At 38.4% G+C, this 20,644-nt stretch overlaps 2 protein-coding genes across 32 annotated transcripts in view; one reads left to right on the top strand and one right to left on the bottom strand.

Moving 5' to 3' along the window:
* Positions 1–16,688, top strand: part of LOC310888584 (alpha-protein kinase 2-like) — an 88,965-nt gene extending 72,277 nt beyond the window's left edge. For 7 of the 10 annotated variants that reach the window (XM_083815389.1, XM_083815399.1, XM_083815402.1 and 4 more), the window contains one exon: positions 5,847–7,753. Coding sequence is in view for 2 of the 10 variants with exons in the window: in XM_083815406.1 (XP_083671532.1) it covers positions 5,847–5,916 (70 nt within the window). In the remaining 8 variants the exon portion in view is untranslated. Of the gene's footprint in view, positions 1–5,846; positions 7,754–10,173 lie in introns of those variants that run through there. The other 3 variants (XM_083815401.1, XM_083815400.1, XM_083815390.1) reach the window with 3 other exon arrangements.
* The window catches only part of LOC310888585 (E3 ubiquitin-protein ligase NEDD4-like), a 149,777-nt gene continuing 137,963 nt past the window's right edge, over positions 8,831–20,644 (bottom strand). For all 22 annotated transcript variants that reach the window (XM_083815428.1, XM_083815410.1, XM_083815408.1 and 19 more), the window contains 10 exons: positions 18,522–18,643; positions 17,560–17,630; positions 16,162–16,257; positions 13,755–13,828; positions 12,946–13,006; positions 12,501–12,560; positions 11,843–11,950; positions 11,119–11,215; positions 10,434–10,506; positions 8,831–9,360 (listed from right to left, as the gene is read on the bottom strand). In XM_083815428.1, coding sequence (XP_083671554.1) covers positions 9,258–9,360; positions 10,434–10,506; positions 11,119–11,215; positions 11,843–11,950; positions 12,501–12,560; positions 12,946–13,006; positions 13,755–13,828; positions 16,162–16,257; positions 17,560–17,630; positions 18,522–18,643 — 865 coding nt within the window. In that variant the 3' untranslated portion in view covers positions 8,831–9,257. The remainder of the gene's footprint in view (positions 9,361–10,433; positions 10,507–11,118; positions 11,216–11,842; positions 11,951–12,500; positions 12,561–12,945; positions 13,007–13,754; positions 13,829–16,161; positions 16,258–17,559; positions 17,631–18,521; positions 18,644–20,644) is intronic.

Here is a 20,644-nt window from a genome sequence, read left to right as displayed (position 1 = left end):
CTTCTGAATTATTTAGCAAAATATTGTGCAAGTTATCAGAATACTTAGAAATTTGGAAATATATTGAATAACTACAGGCATAGAATTTTAAAATGGTCACATTGTTATACACTACTGATAGAGAATTGTCAAAGAGGAAAATGCACGGAAACTTAAAGTAAAAAGCATTGATAGTCTATTTATAGCGTTAAGATACGATGTATGGAGTAGAAGCTAATAGATACAGAGCAGTATATTTTTGATGATTATATCTTAAGATTATATTCTACTGCGCTTTAAACTGTTAAAAGTCTAATCAGTTAAGCTAGTGAAACCCAGAGCAAATAGCAGAAAGTAAGTTGGATGAAAATAGCAGGTGCATTTAAGCAAGAAGTTTTAAGTTGAATTTGGTCAAGGCTCCGTAATCAAAGGGGAAAATAACCAATAGTAATTGTCAAGAGATTATTTATCGTTGTGATCCTTGTATCAGAGAGGTTTGACACAGGAGCATTTTCTGTTGGGTTACCATAGTGAACCCTGGGTTTCTTTCTCATGATACTATTATGTAGGAATATAAATGATAGTGGGTTTATGTAGAGTCAGTCCTGGAATGAAAGAAAAGCATGGAATTCAGCTCAATTTAAAACACTCAAGATTGCTGAAACAGTAAAGAGGCTAGCTTTGATAAGAGAGCACAGGACAGATTTTTTTAAAGAAATTTCTGCCTTTTGTGACTGCCAGTGCATTTTGAATGCCCAAATACTCATTAAATACAACTCTTAACTGCAAGTCTTAAACAGTAACTGTAACTTCCACATTGAGAATTGCTCCATTGTGTTATCCCCTACCTAATTAATGTTTTCATAGCTGTAACGTATTTCTGGGCCTTAACACAGGGTCTATCCCTCCAGCCATTCTGCAGAGCAGATGTAGTGGCCAAGCATAGTGAGACAGAGTTAATGCCATCGTGGCAGTGGGTGCCTGGTGCCGTCATCTGGCACTCATGTGCCCTCTTTTTCCTCTAGCTTCCCCCGGAAGCTGAGGTGTGTTGTTTAATTCCACACGTACAGTTGTGTATCTATCAGACGGCGTACATTTGTACCAGTAGGCAGCTCTAAACGTTACCAGAAGTTCTGTACCAGCCTGCAGAGGTGATGGACTTTGCTCAGATTGTCACCAGTGACATAAATATGACTGTGCTTCTTGTCTCTTGTCTTCCCTCGGCTGGATCCAGAACTAGGGCTGGCTTCCACTCGAGGGAACCACCTCCAGAGGCTGTTTGCATCCAGGTTTTCTTGCCATGGCCCCATAGCAATCAGTCCCTTATTTGAGGAGTGTTCAGTGAGGCAGAGGTAAGGGTATGTGCTGACATCCAAACACACATCTAGTTATTTATATGCCAGGTTTCCAACAAAAAAGAGCCATCTGCACTGTGGTAGGTCCTTGAGCTGTATGTTACTCGTGTTTTGAAAGTAAATTTGCTGGAAGCACTGCCGTTTGTCCTGCGTTTCTATTGTTTGGGCAGTCTGTTAACCAAGTCTAACTTGATCTGGTATGGTTGTTTTTATTATGACATAAAGTGTTGTTGGTTTTTATTTTTTAAAGGAATTAAGTTTGCTAGTTTAGGAGTTTGCTCTTGTTAGGATAGGAAATGTCAGAGTAGCAAAGAACCAGGTGTCAGGCCTAGGTAGGAGCATGTCCTCGCTGCTGATACAGCGACTGCAGCGTCTCCTAGGGGTGGCTGTGGCGCATTGTTCATGCGTGGGCATGGATTTCTGGTGTTAATACGGTAACATGCTGTTGTGGTTTGCTTGTTTTTAAAGAGCAGCAAAACCTTGCTAGAAGTATGGAAATGCCATAGACTAAGGATTTGCACAGGCATCTTCAGCCACTGAGAAAGCTCCACGACAGAATGGTCTGGGGTGGAAGGGCCCTTACAGCTGGGGTCTCAAAAGAGCAGGGTAGAGGGGGAGAATCCCCTCCCTTGTCCTGCTGGCCGTGCTGCTTCGGATGCAGCCCAGGATATGGTTGGCTTTCTGGGCTGCAAGCACACATTGCTGGCTCATGCTGAGTTTTTCATCAACCAACACCCCCAGGTCCTTCTCATCAGAAGGCTTCCGCAGATTAATTTTCATTTCCAGTTAGAAACAAATGGAGTCTTATTGTCTTGTTTTTTAAACCTACTGGATGTAACTATGCCAAAACATTAACACAAGCAGGTATCACTGGAAAAGACATGTATGTTGTGGTGGTCTTTGTTGGTTTATTTTTAAATCTTTGTTGTAAAGAGCCCCGGATAGTCCTGTGTTTCAGCATTACATGTAGTTCTTCACTTTCCAGTGCTAAGGTGTGTGCTCCTGCCACAGCTGAGTTCCAGTGCATGGGAGGATGCGATGTTAGTTGATGGCATGCACTTTGAAACATGCCACCCAGCTGCTCTAGCCCAGGAAGAGGTGGAGGCTGGGACAAAGGGGAGGAGATGGGGAAATCTTTGAGAAACCAGTGCCCAAGGGAGGAGAAGACAGACAGGCACAAGCAGTGTTTATACAAAGTGAATTAGCTGCTGCTCTAGGATCAGGACCATGTTGTGCAGTCCAAGTTATGGAACCAGGGAATTAGTGTAAAGCAATTTGTGCTCTCAGCATGAAGGAGTCAGTAATCAATGCCGTCAACCTGTAAGCAGAAGCTTGTCTGTTTTGGCTTCGGCTTTCTGAACTGCATTGTTGGCACAGCTCAGAGACTACTGCATTAATAATTAAAGCAGACTAAGTCATGCTACGATTGTGAGTTGAGATGGTGTATCCAATACCACACACGTGCACATGGAAGCAATAGCTCAGCTGCAAAATCTAATAGATTGAATCATCTAGGGGTTTGGTGTCGTTTCAGTAGTCATATGGCAACATTGGTGAGCTCAGAGTAACTTGATTTGTTACAGGCCTTGCCATCTGTTGGTAAGTTGACCGCTATTTCTGATGACATGGTGTTTCTGGGTCATATTGAGATTTACTCGTTTGCCTAGTCACCTTGCTAGCCCTCGTTCCTCTACCTGGACACTTGCTGAAGCTGATGGGGTGTTTGTAGCGATGGTGGTTTGTTGTTTAGCAAATGGCATCCGAGGGTAGCTGCACAAAAATGCTTGTGGCCCTTGATGTGTATTAGGCACATTGGATCTGTGTCTTTTGCAGGCTGTGCTTAATGCAAAGAAAATCCGTGAGTGCTAATTTACGTTCTGGTTCTGTATCCAAGACTAATAGACACCTTAGTGCTACTAGGAAGACAAGCAAGCTGAGGAGGAAAGTTCTGTATACCTAAGGCGAACTGTTAAGTCAAACATGCCTTGGTTACAATCAAGACGGCCACCCTGATTAGCAAAAAAGGCAACATGAGTTCCATTGCTGTTGGTGAGAGCACTGAAATGCAAAGACTCGCATTGTTAAACTCAGCTTTGTGCAGTCTATGAGGTTGTTTATCTGTACTGTGTTTTCTGTACTAGATATTATTGCGGGGTGCAGAAAGTGCTGTTGTAAACATATGAATATGCAGCAGAAATAATAGCATGTGTGTTTTTATTTTGTATGTGGCTTAAACAGGAAAAGCCTGCAAGCATGCTGCTTGCCTGGTCGCTGCAGAATTAGATAATCTGAGAACAGACTTCTTGGTTGTTGTGTTTCGACGGAGGGTTTCTGTTCCTGTACCAGAAATGATGATGCAACAGAGGGGATACCAATAAAAAGTTGGGAAAGATGCCAGTTTTGTATTTAGTCTTTACAGAACACCGCATAATCGCTGGCTTGTACTAGTTGTTCAAATCCTTATAGATAGAGAAGTTCCCTTGGATGGTGCCTTCTGAAGGTGGTTATGCGCCAGTGACTGACCAATAGCCACTGTAAACATTTCTCAGTTTCACCTTACACATCTGGAAACCCTATATGCAGCAGTTTCGAGGAAACATTCAGGATCACAGAAAAATTTGGGAACCACTTTTACAGAAGCTGAAATAAATGGATAGTGCTTTTAACCATTTAGGAAGTAAATCAGGTACAGATGTGACTACAGATAGGCTCCCTTAATCATCTCCCAGGGTGAGAGCGCCTTACAGCAGGCAATTTTTTAAAATAAAACAAAGCTTCAGTTAGACAAAAAATATATTTGAAGTATAAAATGTTGTAACTTCCATAGTTCTTTATTAAATATTTAATTAAGTTGCATCATTTCATTACAACAACTTCATTTTGTCACATTGAGCTTCTGCTGTCAGGAAAAACAAACTACAATTTCGTTCATTTCTTTTCAGAAAATAAATGGAAAAAATGTTTTTCTTTTTTTTTTTTTTGTCCTTAAACAAAACCTTTCTCCACAGTGTATCAAATCCAACCACAGTTTAAAGCTGTATTAATTGTGAAAATGAGCATTATTTATAAGTAGCATTTTAAAATCACTTTTATGTAGTCTGGTGTTATTTTGAATAGCCTTCTAGTATGAGGCAATTCTTACAAAAATATTAAACAGTGTGAATTTAATCTGGAATGTTTGACACTTTCTGCATGTTTGGAGATATAAATTATCACAGTTTTAAGTTTAAAATTTAGGTTCACAGACGTAGAACATAGCAACATCATTTTCTGGAGTTTTGCGTTTGGGTTTTGAGAATCATAACCCATCCACTGCTGTGTGGTTGTGGTACCGCTGTAGTGGAGAGGGTGCTCACGAGCTGCTTTCAATTCAACAGAACAGATTAAAGTACAAAAACGCAACGCATACGTACTGTTGTATGTGGGTATGTACTGTGCATATTTTTACATACATATATACAAAATCGCTAAGAAAAAAGAGCAAAGTATGTGAAAATTGTATGGAAAAGGGGGAACAAACAACATGTAAGTGGCAGCTCCTGTGGACGAACAGGACGTGAGAGGGGTGTGCAGACACAGACGTATGACTAACTACGGCTTGCGTTGATGACAGTGTTATTTATCTAAGGAGGTTCTATGTGCAGTACGACAGACCTGATGGGTATGTGACATGAATATGGTTAGATTCCAGTTTTGTAAGTTTCCCGTGCATTGTAACTATGCATTACTTCTTAGTGCAACATCACAAGAGATGCCTGAAGACTGCAGGCTTTTTTCTTTGTTGTTGTAGTTTTAGATACAAAAGGAAAAACTTTTTTATACAAAAGAAGGAAATTAACGTTCATTTAAGATGTCCAATGTGGTAGTGTACCTCTTTTCTACTGCGCATATTGATGGTTAGCCCTTGCACTCAGATGGGTATGATGACTTCTTTTAACTCTGAAAAACGCGATCAACTATCCAGCTTTCCCTCGCTAGCTTTCCCAATTCCTGGCCCACTGGTGGCACGTGCAGCGCTCCAGCCAAGCACCTGGAGAGGCTGGGCACACATGGTGGTTGCTGCCCTTCTGGGGCTGCAGCACGGGGCTAGCGCTTGTGGCAGCATTTATCAGCACGCGCTTGAGGCTAGTGTGCCACATGTGCGCCTTACACTCGGAAACCAGCGAGAGGTCTGAGTGAGAGAGATGGAAATGAGATGAAACTTGTGGGAGCGGGAGCTTTTATCTTAGAGAAAAACAGAAAGCAACTTCCAGCAGTGAGGCCTGGAAGCTGGAGTTACTGTGATAGTACAGTGTATGTTAAGTACAGCCTTACAAGGCTCAAACCTATAAGCCTTGATGTGAAGAGGAGGTTACAGCTACAGACCCTATACTCTAGATAGTGACCAAATTGGTTTTGGGCTAAACTGTATACTGTGTTAAGAAAGGCACAAAACTATGGTAGTTGCTTTGTGTTTTAGATGTGCTTTACTTCAAATTGTAATCAACTGACATTTCGCTACCTTTTCCCCAGAAAGATGCCTTCAAATGCTACTTCAGGAGCTCCAGAAGGATTGCTCGGTGGCTGGAGTGTCAGAAGATAAAAGCTCAAATCCTGCTCAGGACCTCAGGAAGAGCAGTAAGTCCTTATGTTAAAGGGTTGGGGGCAATTTCTTCTGCAGCTGCTGCCTTGCACAGCTCATGCCATTTACTTAGCCTCATGTAGTCTGTTGCAAAACTAGACATAATTTCCTGGGTTTTGTCCTAGTATAGAGGATCTTAGCTTTTTGACTGATGCGAAGGGCATATCTGCCTTGATGGTTAGCCATCAAGATAGCCACTGATAACAAAATCTGAGTTGCTTGGCTATAGTATGTTTCAGTAGGGGTTACATCTCTGTAACTTCCCTGATACATGAAAACCAGACGAAGTCAAGAGTGGCATTCTTATAACCTGTCAATAACAGCAGTTGCTGTAGCTAACAGGGAAGCTTCTGATATCCAACACACAAGCTTTATGCAGCAAGGGACTGGGCTGAGCAATTCCCTTCAGTTTTTCTAACAAGTAGTTATGCTCATTAGTGAATGCCGAATCTGGATTACTCCTGCACCCCAACAAGAAAAGGACAGGGCTACTACAGTGACAGAAGCTGTATTATTTAAAAGCTGCTTCTGTACAGGCAAAACATGGTGGTGTGTGGTAATAGCACAGCTAACCTGGACGCCCAAAAGTAATTAGCTGGCTTACTGTTATGTTCACCTGGACTGGTAGGAGTAATACTTCCATGAGCAAACTGGTCCCCAGACAAAAGTTAACTTAGATAGCTGTGCCTGGTACTGCACTGGCTCTGCACTGAGGGTAGGTTTGCAATGCAGGGGGGAGCTGTGACTGCAGTGTGTAGAACATGAGAGGCACAGACAGCATTGATTTAGCTACTTGCATTAATTACAAGAAAGCCAAAATAGCACAAACTTCAGCATGAGCAGTACAAGTATATTAGGGCACTGCATATTGGGCCTCTCTCAAAAAGGCCCATTCTGTGAGAAAGAGTGCATCCAAAAGATGTTAAGCGAAGTCATCCTAACATTTCAGTTATAAAAAGAAAGAAAAAAAGTAACCCAACAAACAAACAAATTCCTTTCTAGTCTGATGTCACCATGTAACTCTAGGTAACTCTATTGTCCGGAAGGACTTTGAGTACTAGAAAACCTCTCGTAGAAGATGTGGGGAGGGAGAGAGGGAGGGACCAGAGCGAGCTCACAACAGGAATAGCAGATTCTGAATCAACCAATTCTATTTCAGTTCCACTATTAAAAAAAAAAAAAAAATCTCAGGAGAGTGCTTAAGGTTCTGATACGTGGTGTTGGGTGTGAACATAACCTCCAACCATACAAAATCCTCCAGGTAAACACAGAGAAAGAAAAATGATTTTGGAGTGTGACATTTTCCTTAAGGTCATCTGTGTTATAACTAGTAGTGCTTTGCATATAGAAGATGATTGGAAATATCTGGATTTACCTCATTCTCTCCATCTTCCCCACAGTAAATGATCAGTATAGTGTTTCTCTGTCTACTCAGATGCAGTACATTTCTGTCTCATTCAAAGTTTTCTGCTCATTAAAATGTAACAAGTCAGAAAGGAATGTCAGAAAACATTTAATAAAAAATTAATCTTGTGTTCAAATAATAAAAAATCACGCATCTATTAGCTTTTCAAAATTTTTGCTAGTATGTACAGATTCGCTGAATGTTAATTACTGTTGTCTTCTTTCCAGTAGCCTTTTTAGCCAAAGTATTAACATGCTGAAGTTTCTGGACTGTGGCTGCTTATTGTCAGCAGTGGACTGTACTTGCCAGTGGGAGCCGTGAAGCAGGTAAGGCCACCACTGTTGGCAGCAAGGTGAAGTTTTGTTTTTTGCATGTGGTATCATCTTGTCTCATAAAGCATTAGATGGGCTCTTGGGGAAAAATCCTATGCGTAGTAAGTATGCGGACTAAACTTAGAAAACTGAAGATCATCAAATTGCTGAAGCCATCCCTTCAAACCTACTGTAGTAATACTGTAACCATTTAACTACAGTGGATCAAATACAAATCTTTCACTTTTAATCCATCACACAAGAGATGCAACTCAGACATTATAGTTTAAGCATGCAACATGTCATAGGTAACAAAACTGATTAGATAGATAGTGTATATTAAATAAATCTTTGTGATTAAGTAAAAAATAAATCACAAAAACAATTGCTGAGGAACATGTCTGCAGGCTCAGCTCTATATCTGTTTTTTTCTTTTATACATCAGCAGCAGCCAGATTCACAATTGATAGATATTGCACCAGAAAGACATGTGCAGTGAGAAGGAATATAATCACATTAATGTTTATGATAAAAAACAGATATGACTTCCATGTGTTACATAAAGTGCCTTTAGAGTTGGTGCAGTTAGAAACAAACAAAAAAAATTGTTATTTAGATATCATTAGCAAATGCTTACAAATAGGAGACAAAACAGATCTGTTTTCCGTAGTGCCAAATCACATAGAGCCAGGTTTCTTTCAAAATGCCTCCATTGCAAACAGTAAAGAGGAAAAAATAATAAAAGAATCACTATACAAAGATAATGACAGGGTTAAGCATATTTTCCTAAAATGATTAATGCCAACCCTACCCCAAAATGTTTTATAGTACATGTAAATATTACCAAGGAATAATGAGGCAATTTTTTTATTGAACATGAGATTTGGCATGCTATGTTATGATTCTCTCTTGACTCATAACTATTCTATTATTTATACAAAAATGCAACATTGAATCCATATGTTTTCTGGATACGGAAAAATATTTATATGCTCAATGAAAAGAGTTACTCTTGATGTAGCCAATATAGAGAAAATTCCCAACATAGCTTTCTCCTATTTTCTTAATGGTTTGGGAACACAAGGCTCACCATGTGCACATGTGCTTTGAAAAAAGGACACTGGCATCAAGTCTTGTATGAAATTAAGAAAAATGCTCATTTTTTTTCCAAGTACATGATATTTAATTGTAATGAAATATAATCTGAAAATGTCTAAATGAATTAAAAAGTAAACATGAGTTGTAATACTATACCTGTAAAATGATTAATTCCATTCATTGTCATTAGAAATTATGTAAAATATTTATTAAGGGCTTTGCCTACAGAGGCACAACATAAATAGAGTAAGTCCTGCTGAAATGTAATCAGAGTACAAGTTAACCAGTTGGTAATCTGCTGTGGAAACATCAAAAAAGCCATCCACAGGTTATAGTTCAAAATTCTGAATTTAGGCAACTGCACTGTCGAAGGGTTTGCTCCATGAACCAACGTTGTGCAACTGTTCTGCCATAGTCACTCAGAGTCCGTTAGGCAAACGCAAAAGTGCAGCAGAACTTGCTTGAATGGGGGGAAAAAAGTATTTGTTTTAATCTACTCCTTCAAATCCTTGAGCGTTTTCAACTGCCATAAGTAGCTTCTCTCGCAAATCTTCAAAAGATTCATAAAGAGGTAAGTCAAGGCGATTAAAGCTGAAATTCAGAAGGAAAAAAAAATAATCCATTGAAAAACATATGAGATTTTGAAGAAATAGAAAAGGTCACATATAGTCCATTAAGGCCCCCAAGTTATATATTTTTGACCAAACAGACACAATCTCTGCAGTGTCCTCTGCAAACATAACTGATGCTTGGTGTTCCCTGATTATAGCATCTGAAGGCAATTGTGCTTGTACTGTGATGAGTTTTCAGAAATAACTACCTTTCTTCTTTCCAGAACTGAAAATGGGAAGTTGTTAATGCCCTCCCTACCTTCCCCCATAAAAAGAAATACAAAAAATATGTTTGACTGAAAACATTTCAGCTTTTGTCAACCTGTCAAAAGTCTATTTTTCAGACCATCTTTGCTAATTCTTAGGAAAACAGTATTGAAAGCTCAAAAGAAGCTCTTTAAAAAGTCATGTACAATTTAACAGGTAATTGAGAGTTGATTTTTTGGAATGTATTTTTTGTTAATAATATTTTTATTCTATAAAATGCTTTTTATTGAAAGAGTGCCATGTTCTAAACACTAGCTTTTCTATGCAGCACAAGTAAATTTACCTTAGAAAGCCCATGGGGAAAAGCTAGCTCTTCTAACATGCATTTTAGCGCAAAAACAGTTACCAGAAGAAATGTCCAGAGTTGCAAGGGTTACTTAGAGTAAATTAAAATACCATTTAAAAATTGTTATCAAAAAGTCTAGGCTGTAATGAGTTTCTTGTGGATTCCTTTACCTACATTTATTGCAGAACACCTACAACCGCTTTATTAACAGTCTTTTATCTTTCATGTATGCATGTGAAGGCTAAACCAAGCATTCTTCAGAGACTGTCGGAAGCAATGGCAAACTACTGAAGTTGAACCTTGCTACTTCCTGGAACACATTCTGCAACTGTATCAGCAGATAAGTACTAACTTTTCTTTGCCTTTTAATAAATACACGCACACACACAGTATTGTCCCAAGCTAAAATGTATTTGAGATAGGCATAGATATCACTCTCTCCCCTTTCCTGGCCCTATAACAATACAGAAAAGCAATAATTTTATGCTTTTATGACTTACCATGTGTGAGCTCTGGGCAGTTTATCAGGAGTTCCCCATTGCTCTATTGTAAACAGCTGAGGACCATTTGAACCTGGTTGAAAATGAAAAATATGAAATTTAAATTACTGGACACTACAGAAACTACCTAAATGCTATTTTTAAAATTATATGTTTGCACAAATTGTAGGCTAGATTTTCAACTGGTATAAAAATACCTGGTACAAACTCCCTCAATCAAAATTACATTAAAGTAAATAGGAATTCAGTTACTTATTTGCAAATAAACAAACAGCTTAAGTTCACCTAGCTACATTTGCATAGAGTATGTATAATGCCAAAGAAAAAAGCTCAAATATTAACACCAAAAAAAATAGCATTCTTGGATAAACTTGCAATCTCCTCTTCTTCATGTGTCGTGAGTATTACTGCTGTTGACAGCTGAACTCTTCTTTGTGGGAGCTGATTCATTCCTGAGCAAGGAGAATGTCTACACAACACCCATGGTGCACAAAAACTTTACTTCTCAAGGTGCCCCCCAAATTCTCCAGGGCTGGTGGCATCTAGAAGAGATCTTATGTGGGAGTAAAGGTTGACTATACCTGTATTTCAGTAATGCCCAGGCTTTCCTGTTGAAGTTCAGAAGTGGTCTGTATAGCCATTCTAAAGGTGAGCATAATCGGTGGGCATTTGAAAGGAAGCTTACCATAAAGTTCAGCAAATCCATTCATAGGCACGCGTGACGTCCCAGTAACAAACTGCAGTAATCGAATCCGTTTTTCAGCATCCATCAGTAAAACAGCCTATTGAGAAACAAAGAGTCACTTTCACAGCTATGCATGTGGCTGTTAAACGAAACCAACCCAAAGCTGAGTAAATTATCTATTTGTATTAGACTGTAAGAAATAGACACATAACTTTGAAGGGGGTCATAGAAGTAGCAGGCCATTTCTCTGGTTAAACCAGAGGCATCCTTTTCCAACTGTCCTCAGGCCGCAACAAAGAGACAATGTCCTGGCAGCAGGTGGGAGCTACAAATGCTGTTCACCTTTATGAGGTGACTTTCCTTTTCATATGATCAATGACCTGTACCTGCCTGGTGCACAACAGGCACGTGACAATTATAAATATACCTAGCAGGGAGAATAGAGAAACAGAGATGGCAGAAAAACCTTAAAAATCAGGCAGAGGAATAAAAAGTTTCAAAGAAAAATCAGTGTTGCTGTATGACAGGATCTCTTGGGACCATAACTCTGGGTTAGTGAAACATCACTATATTATAGTTACTGTTGGTACAATTACATAGTCTTCACGTTTCCCATGCATCATCGTGACAATGATTTAAAAAAGCCAGAAACAAACTGCAACACAGTAAGGTAGCTTTGACTTTTAGGAATAGCCACAGAAGTGAAACGTGATAAGAGTATTACCTTCCAGAACCACTGGATAACAGGATGATTTGGGCAGTAACCATTTTTGTAGATTGTGTGTTGTCTCCAGTCATTAACATCAACATCGCCAAGGCCACACATCAGTAACTATATACAGAAGTAATCATTATGGTGTTAACTGAAGATGGTATTAGTATTATCCTCTGCACTTTAACAGAAAAACAAGATTAACCTCTCCCTCTGTCGTCTGACCTCTTAAACAGCTAAGTGGTGCAAATATAAATGCAGACATAAAGGAGAGCTGAGCTCCTCCCCAAGAGAGTTCTCAAAGAATATCTCACTTTCCTGGAGAAACACTGTACAATAGAAGTACATGTGCTTCACGTGACAGCATCTTTTATAGTATTTTGCTCAAAATATGACCAGTATAAGCATAACAACATTAACTCAGTAAGTTACTTGCATGCTTTACATATGAACATACTCAACCACCTCATTGAGTAAATAATATTTTTGTGCTTTTACTTTATCAATAGACTTATTAATTTTTTTGGGAAAAATTCCTCATTTCCCACTATAAGTAAAGCATCTTTGTCTCCTAATTCACTGAAGATCTAGTGACTTCAGAATATAACATATCTTTTGCAATGAGATTGATCTGGTTTATTGTCTCTGGACATCAGTTACACAAACTCACCTCTAGTTCATTTTCATCAAAAATTTTAATCAGGTCAATTGGAAGAAGTTCTGTGAATCCCTAAGAGAAAGCAAAATAAAGGTGATATTTGCACAGTATGTAACACTAAGTTTTTTATCTACGAGTCTTGGATTCAGGGAAAGCCACTAGTTAATTAAATGACAGACAACAAAGAAGGATTTTGAAAATGAAATATACGGTTCCTGAGTATTATGAATCTCTAATTTAAAAATTAATCACTAGATTATTTCAAACTCAAGTAATTTAAACTTGAAAGAGAATGCTCTTATAAAAAGGAGAACTGTGAAACCATTATATGTAAGCATTCCATAACTTGTGCAGTCATGCAAAGCTCCTCACTCCCTTAATGAGATACAGATATATAAGAAGTCTGTGTAAAAATATGTTTGTATTATTTGGGTAGAAAGGAAAAAAAGTACTTTACCTCCAAAAAAGCATTCATTTGTTTTTGAACTCTGTTGACAAACCTCCACTGGATGACCAGACTATAGTAGGTAAACAAAAACATGAACACATTCATTAGAAGACTTCAGACTTAATTAGCAACCTTAACAGTTTCCGTTTCTCTTCAAGCATCTCCCAACCATACTCTGATGTTAAGGAAACTAAATTAGACAGACATCCTATTTGCATTCTTTTCTCCAGAATTAGTTTGCTGTTCACATCTGCATTTATTCTTGATTTGTATTCTGTGACAGCAGTTCATCTGGAAAAAATAAATTCCGGGGTGGAAACTCACTCCCCTTAGGAGATCTGCAAAGCTGAGGTAGTCACCCTAGGCACTTCAGTGTAGTCAACACACAGAAGCAGGCCGAATTGATATGCCTGCTTTAACATGATAATTACTATATCCAAGAAGTGCCATTTCTTTCACAATTTCAGCAGTTGTGAAGGGTGAAGTTTCAGCTTAGAGTAATTTAGATGTAGATGTCTGCAATAATCATTCAGAGAAATTCCATCCTTTTTTGAATATTCCTCATGCCTACACATCAAGAAGATAGTGTTTCCTATTACATCATAGACTACCTCGATTAGTTAAATCATACAACAATAAAGGTTAAAATCTAAACTTTCTAAGGATTAGGTATAAGCACACTATGTTATCAAAAGGATTTTCTTTTAAAGGGATGTCTGATGATTTACTGCACTACAATAGTTGCAGTAGGGTGAATTTCAAAACAGTGCTACTGTGTGTTGTTACACTCAGGATAAATTCCATAAACATATACTTACTCAATGTATTCCCTTTTGTTTTCATTTGTTACCATGATTTCTGACCCATTTGGCTTCAGGTCAACTTGATACGTCTATATTTTAAAGAAAAAAAAACACAAAACAGCAAAACATGACATTATTTCAGGACACGTTTCTCATGAAATCCACCACCCTTGAGCAGCATTTTACAAGTAGTACTAGAAAATTACTACACTGTAATAGCTAATGAGCCATCAAAATATTCCACATCTAAAGATGGCATCATTATGAACAAATTATTCTATGATCACTCTTAAGAATGAATTATTTTCAAAATTCTAGTCGTGAACAGCAGGTTCATTTGGGTAAAGAAAACACATACTCCATTTTCATAAGGATAGAAAAATGCCTTCTAATTTGTCAAAATGCTTGAAAAAATACTACTTGATATCCAGAGAGAAACTCTTCTGTAAAAAGGACAAAAAAGTAAAGTAGAAAAATGGATTATAGAAATGTTTAAACACAGATTTGCTGAGGATGGTGAGCACAACCATCATATGAGCATAAGATGGAAACAAGTTCATTACAGTTCACAAGAAACTACAAGACCAAATAATACATTCAATTTTTGGTGAAAGTAATTTATCAGCACGAATTCGACAGAATTAATGCAGACTTAGGTACCATGAAAGCCAGAAGTTGGTAACTTTTTTTACCAGTTCATGCTTACACAAAAGAGCTACCAAACCATGTGCTCGATAGTGCAGCTATGGGGAAGGATATTTCTGAATGCAGATCCTGGTGTTTACATACATTGTAGGCACAAGATTTCATTTTTTAAAAACAATGGGTGCTTGGGAGCATTTTCCATTAAAGGAAAGGAGAGAAGAAAAGTCAAGTATTTTGGCTATTGTTGGGAACTTCCCCAACAACCCCACACATACTATGAAAACATGGAAAAATGTTATATTCAAGACAAAAGAAACCATAAATTTACTTAATTACTTAATATGCAACCCCGATAGATAGAAACAACATGCAGAGAGATATAATAAGGTAAACTAAGAAACAAATCAGTGAGCCTCAACCTGCAGCTATTTATAAAAGCAGTTTGTAAAGTTTCCCCAAAAGTATAAACACTTATGTACTTTTTTTAATTATGCGTCACTTGTCATGCACTTCACTGATTATCATTCTACTACTTATTTTGTCTTTTGAGAACATCTTCACCTATAGGCCCCAAACAGTCCTAAGCTGAGACAATTTTCTAATAAAGATTCTGTAACACCTTTATTACTCCTTATAAGTATTTCAGTCTGCTTCTCAGCCAGCTTCTACTGCTCTTCAGAAAGACATCGTATTGCTCTTGACAAGAATAGAATTTCCTTCTTTAGCATCTCCAGCCTTAGATAGCTCATGAAAAATCATAGAATCGTTTAAGCTGGAAAAGACCTGTAAGATCATCAAGTCCAACCATTAGCTACCACTACCAAGTCCACTGCTAAACCATGTCCCTAAGCACCACACCACACATCTCTTAAATAACCACCAGGGTGGCGACCACCACTTCCCTGGGCAGCCTGTTCCAGTGCCTCACCACCCCTTCTGTGAAGAAATTCTTCCTGATATCAAATCTAAACCTCCCCTGGAGCAACTTGAGGCCCTTGCATCATGTCCTGTCACTTGTCACCTGAGAAAAGACTGGCACCCTCCTTGCTGCAAGCTCCTCAGCCTCCTTTTCTCCAGACTAAACAACCCCAGTTCTCTCAGCTGCTCCTCACACACCTTCTTTTCATTTTACTTTACAAAAGACACTTTCCAGCTCTCACAACTGTGCAGGAAAGCTTAAAGGTGTAACTGCTGAAGGGTGAAGAACAGTTAGGTCTCCCACCCTCCAAGCATTTATGAGAGTGAGCCAAACCGGCTTCCTGTGCCTGAGGGAGCCACCAGGGGAGTGCGGCCAAGCCACAGCTCTTGCAGGGAAAATAACCTGACCTCAGGAGCACCACAGGCAGCTGGCTGGTGGCTGCTCATCCTCTCCAGGCCCAGCAGAGGTGGGGAAGGGGACACAGCTTGTGTTAGTCATGGGTAAAGACAAATTGCACTTAATTTTTTCCCACATTCACGGATAGGCCCCAAGCTCACAGGAACCACAGATGCAGCCAGTCTGTCACCAAGACCTCTCTGAGGTTACGTGCGGCCTCAGCTCACCACAGATGGGCTCTGCCATCGCTTGTCCCCTACCCCTCCAAGTGCCACCTGAGTACTTACAGCAACCACAGCCAAAAAAACAAAACTCAGCAGCAGAGAAAGGGAGATTAATATTCAAAGCCTGTAATGACATTAACATTCAGCAGTCTCAATCAGGTCCACAAGCACATCATGCTGCCTTTTGGCAATAATCAGTAGGATGGATGTACAGACTTTTGGGTTAACCTTTACATACCTGTCCGAAGTTTTCCTCGTCTATGCAAAACATGAGATCCAGCTCTGTAGGGTCATTTTCCAGGATCCACTTCAAAGAGTTGTAGTATTCACTATCCTACAGGAGATTGAAATTAAGCAACGTTGGAATATATAAACATTAAATGTGCAATTTAATTTTAAAATAAATAAAAACATCTAAAATTAGAACTCCAAAGGGATTGGAAGGATGGGAACCTTTTTATTTATTTATTTATTTATTATAGCTACTGTAAAGCAGGGTAAGATTAATTATCTTATTCATTTGCATTTTTTAGATGCTGTATTTTTAGATTTGTGTAACTCTCCTGAATTGACTTGTAACTTTGTTATTATACAATAGATTGTACTAATTGGTTAGAGAATGTCTTCTAGATAAAGCTGTTCTTCTCAACACTATTTATGTACCGCTTCATTACATCAACAATATATTATACAGTTACTGATTATATTGTTGTTATTAAAAGCTCTTGACATTTGACGAATAAAAAATCCCCTCCATTTCCTGAACAGGTTGTATCTTTATTATGTAGAATACATTAAGAAGACAAGACGGGTATCATCCTACTAACTTCAAGAAAACCTTTTACATTTAGCTATAGTATACATCTGAAGTGTACTGTATTTCAGTACTGGTGCAGTGCACATGTCTAGATTGGGCATCTGCACGATCCTGTTTACTGTGCTCCTTCATTCTAAAATCCAAAGTTAGAGATTACTAACTTATAAAGCAGTTATTTTTTCTCCCAGGGAGCAATGAACACAAAAGTACTCAATTGCAATTCATGTTGAAGGAGTGGAAGTAGATGAAGTGCATAAAACAAAACCAAAGCAGATACCAGGGCACAAGTTGTGCTGCATTCATTAAGTCTCTTTTTGGGAAAACTGTTGATCATTTGGCAACCCCTTCTCCTTCCGCTACTGTGGACAACTTCGCATGCTACCAGGTCAGAACTATGTCCTTGCGTCCACCTCATCCTGCTCCAAAGTATGAAAAGAAGGGAAAAAAGAAGAAGGGAAAAGACGAAGGGAAAAGCAGGGCCTATTGCTAGTGTTCCTCACAACAGGGAGACAGCTGACTCAGTGGAAAATGCGTAAACACAACTGCGCACCATCCTGTATTGTGCCTCTTACTGGCCTATTCACGCCTCTTCTCTCTCAACCCTAACTGCTATAAGTGCACTGGTCCTGAAACTGCTGACGTGGCAGGGAAAATTTGTTTTATTAAAAAAATAAGTACATACCATTCTCAAGGTCTTAAAACCATAACCTTGTGTTTTCCACCATGCACTTTACTGGAATTATTAGCTCTTACAAAGTTTCCCAGATGAGAAAAACTCAAATAATTACTAATGCTGTTAAGTTTCAAATGTTATCTTACCACTGATTCCATGTCTTTTAGAGTTATCGGTTTCCCCAACATCATCTTGTAAAAAGGTCTGATGAAGAAGCCTAAAACAGGGGGAAAAGTGTTACCTCTGCTATTCTGCATTTTCACCTTACATAAAGATGTGACTGCTAAAGGATGAAACACCATGCTATTTCTCAGTGTGCCTGTGGGAAAGAAATATCTTGCAAGGGGAACAGTGCCGTAACCGTTCAAGTTAACACAGCAGGCTCATTTTTTATTTAGACTCGGCAAGCCCAATTTTTCAATTACAAGAATTATGCCAATGTTAGTTACATGGTAGAGAGACACAAAAGATGGGGAATTGAGCTCAAGGTACTCTAATGCACTTAAAATTGCCATTTGTCTCTCAAAGGAGATGCTAGAAAAACAGGACTATGAGCTTCCTCTGTTGTTGTGCTGCACTGTCTCTAAATAAAATATAGGCAGTTTATAATGGTTGCTTTCTTGGTTATTCTGGGATTCCAAAGTTGAGCAAAAATTTCATTTACTCGTTCAATCAATGAGAAATAATTTTATAGGAAAATGCATGCTGCACTTAACAAGCAACTGCTTTGGCTTCAGCTGGTTTACATATAAGTGGATGATACAAATTTAGTGATTTTCCTTCAGGATAGAGATTATTTGAAAATGGAGATTCTCTAGGGCTAACAAGAGTAGAGAAAGGAGCAAAACTTTATATGAAACATATTTGTTGAGCAAGACACTATCATTTTACCAAAATCACCATTTAAATGGAATTTAACGGGAAATGCAATTTCACAGGAATGCATTTAACAGGAATGCAATTTCCAAAGCTTCCAGTTCCATTACTTTCTCTTAGACTTTGTTTCAAGATATACAACATTCTAAAGCATATGAATTATTGAAGTGATTTATTTCATTTAAAAAAAAATCCAGTAAGAGTAGCTTAGCCATACAGTATAGTAACTCACCATCTAATAGCTTCCCATGATATACTGCCAGACCAGCAACCCGTCCAATAAATGTAAAATACGAAAGATGATCTTCATTACAAAGACCTGAATTAGGATTAATCTGAAGTGTATAGTTGTCCCTATTTTGGGGAAAGAAAAAAATATCTTAAGAACCATGTCTTTAAATAAACAGATATTCAGATATGTTAGAGCTTAGGGCCATTTCCTGTCCGTCCTATGTAATGCCTTAATGACCATAATGACCATTTGACAAAGGTTACTAATAATCCTGCCCTTGGGGTAACAGGGTTCCTTCCACCTGTGGCAAGTGTAAGGTACAAAAGGCAAACAGCTTTATCCTCTGCTATACACAGCACTGTATCCTTCCCAACAAAGCAAAATCAAAACCAAAAACCCCAAAAACCTAAACAAACGAACAAACAAAAAAAACACAATTTTTAATGAGCATCTCCCATAATAAGGAGGGTCACTGAATCTCACTGAAGGATGACCTTGGGCAAAAGAAAAGGGGGAAGGTGAACCCAGGAATGTGCAAACGTAGTCTGGACTTCCATGATGTATCACCTCAGCTTCTAAAGCATGCGGATTGACACACAATTTAAAATTTATCAATACTGTACATACTGTAACTATAAATTGTAACTAATAACTATGAATTATAACTAAAATTATTTTAAGAAACGAGAAAAACGTCTACTTAAAAACATGCATCTTTTTCACAGATTAAGAACATCATGCAAATTAATAATTACTACTTTTACACTAATGTCTTGGTGATGAACACTTTCTTTCACACGCTTTCTGTCAGCGTCCTGGTTTTGGTTGGGACATTCATTTTTCTCCTAGTAGCTGGCATGGTGCTGCGTTTTGGATTTAGGATGAGAATAGTACTGATAACACGCTGATGGTTCAGTTGTTGCGGAGCACTGCTTGCGCTAGGTCGAGGACTTTTCAGTCTCTCATACTGCCCTGCCAGCCAGGGGGCTGGGAGAAACTAGGAGGGGACAGAGCCAGGCCAGCCAGGACAACTGACCCAAACTGGCCAGAGGGATATTCCGCACCATCCCCTATGGCGTCGTGTGGGACAATAAAACTGGGGCAGTTGGCTGGGGGGACATCAGTTGGCGGGTGGTGAGCAACTGCATTGTGCACTGCTTGCTTTGTACATATATATCTATAAAGCTTAGTATTAATATTATTTTCCCTTCCTTTTCTATCCTATTAAACTATTTTTATTTCAACACATGAACACATTTTTCTCCCTTCTGATTCTCTCCCTCTTCCCACTCTGTCTCTAGTAAATTTTTATTTATCTTTATTGTTGAGAGGAAGCCTCACTCTAGTGTGAATGCTTACAATTTAAAATACACCTTTCCATCAAATTGAACCTCAAATGAAAATAATGTTGTTTTTAAAGTAATTGCAGTGACATTTATCACATAAGTGGTAATAATATTTCAAAACAAATGTTTATCCAGTGAATTCTACTAACACACAGGCATTCTGAACTAGTCAATATTTTGTAAGCTATGTTTTCCTCCAAAAACAAAACGTGTCTTTTCTGAGAAGCAAATGCAAGAAAACCCTTATTATACAGCTTTGTTCATCTACTTTACAATTTATTCAATGCTCATTAAAGAAAGGAGCGAGTTTGATATTGACATGAAAACATAAAAACTGCTGCTTGCAATTAAGAAATCTATCCTTACTGTGGCTAAGTGCACAATGTGGAATTACATAAGCAGACCAAAACAGATGTAATTTAAGCAAGAGACCTGCTCTCTCATTTACTAATGCAACACTCGGGGGTTTAAAATTGGACAAAAATACATTTAAATTCATGCAAGGCCAGTGCTGTATAACTACTGAAATGTAAATGAGAAGCTGTTTTATGAGCTAATTACAAAGAACACTGTAATTCTGGAAGGCAGGTGCTTTACAATGCACTGGGAGGACATAAAAAAGTCTTGTCTGGCATCACTCCTCTTACTATTGCTAGCCTCAAAAATGGAATCTACTATTGTTGCAAGCAAGGCAACATCGAATACTGTTTTAGCAATGAGATTGTTTTATGAGATTTCAACAGCAAATTTAAAGTTTCTTGGAAAAGGAAATGATAA

This window comes from Anser anser (assembly GCF_964211835.1).
Source record: "Anser anser genome assembly, chromosome: W".
NCBI classification, from domain to species: Eukaryota; Metazoa; Chordata; class Aves; order Anseriformes; family Anatidae; genus Anser; species Anser anser.
The sequence above is the reverse complement of the archived record's forward strand: the minus strand, read 5'-3'. Positions and strand labels throughout refer to the sequence as shown.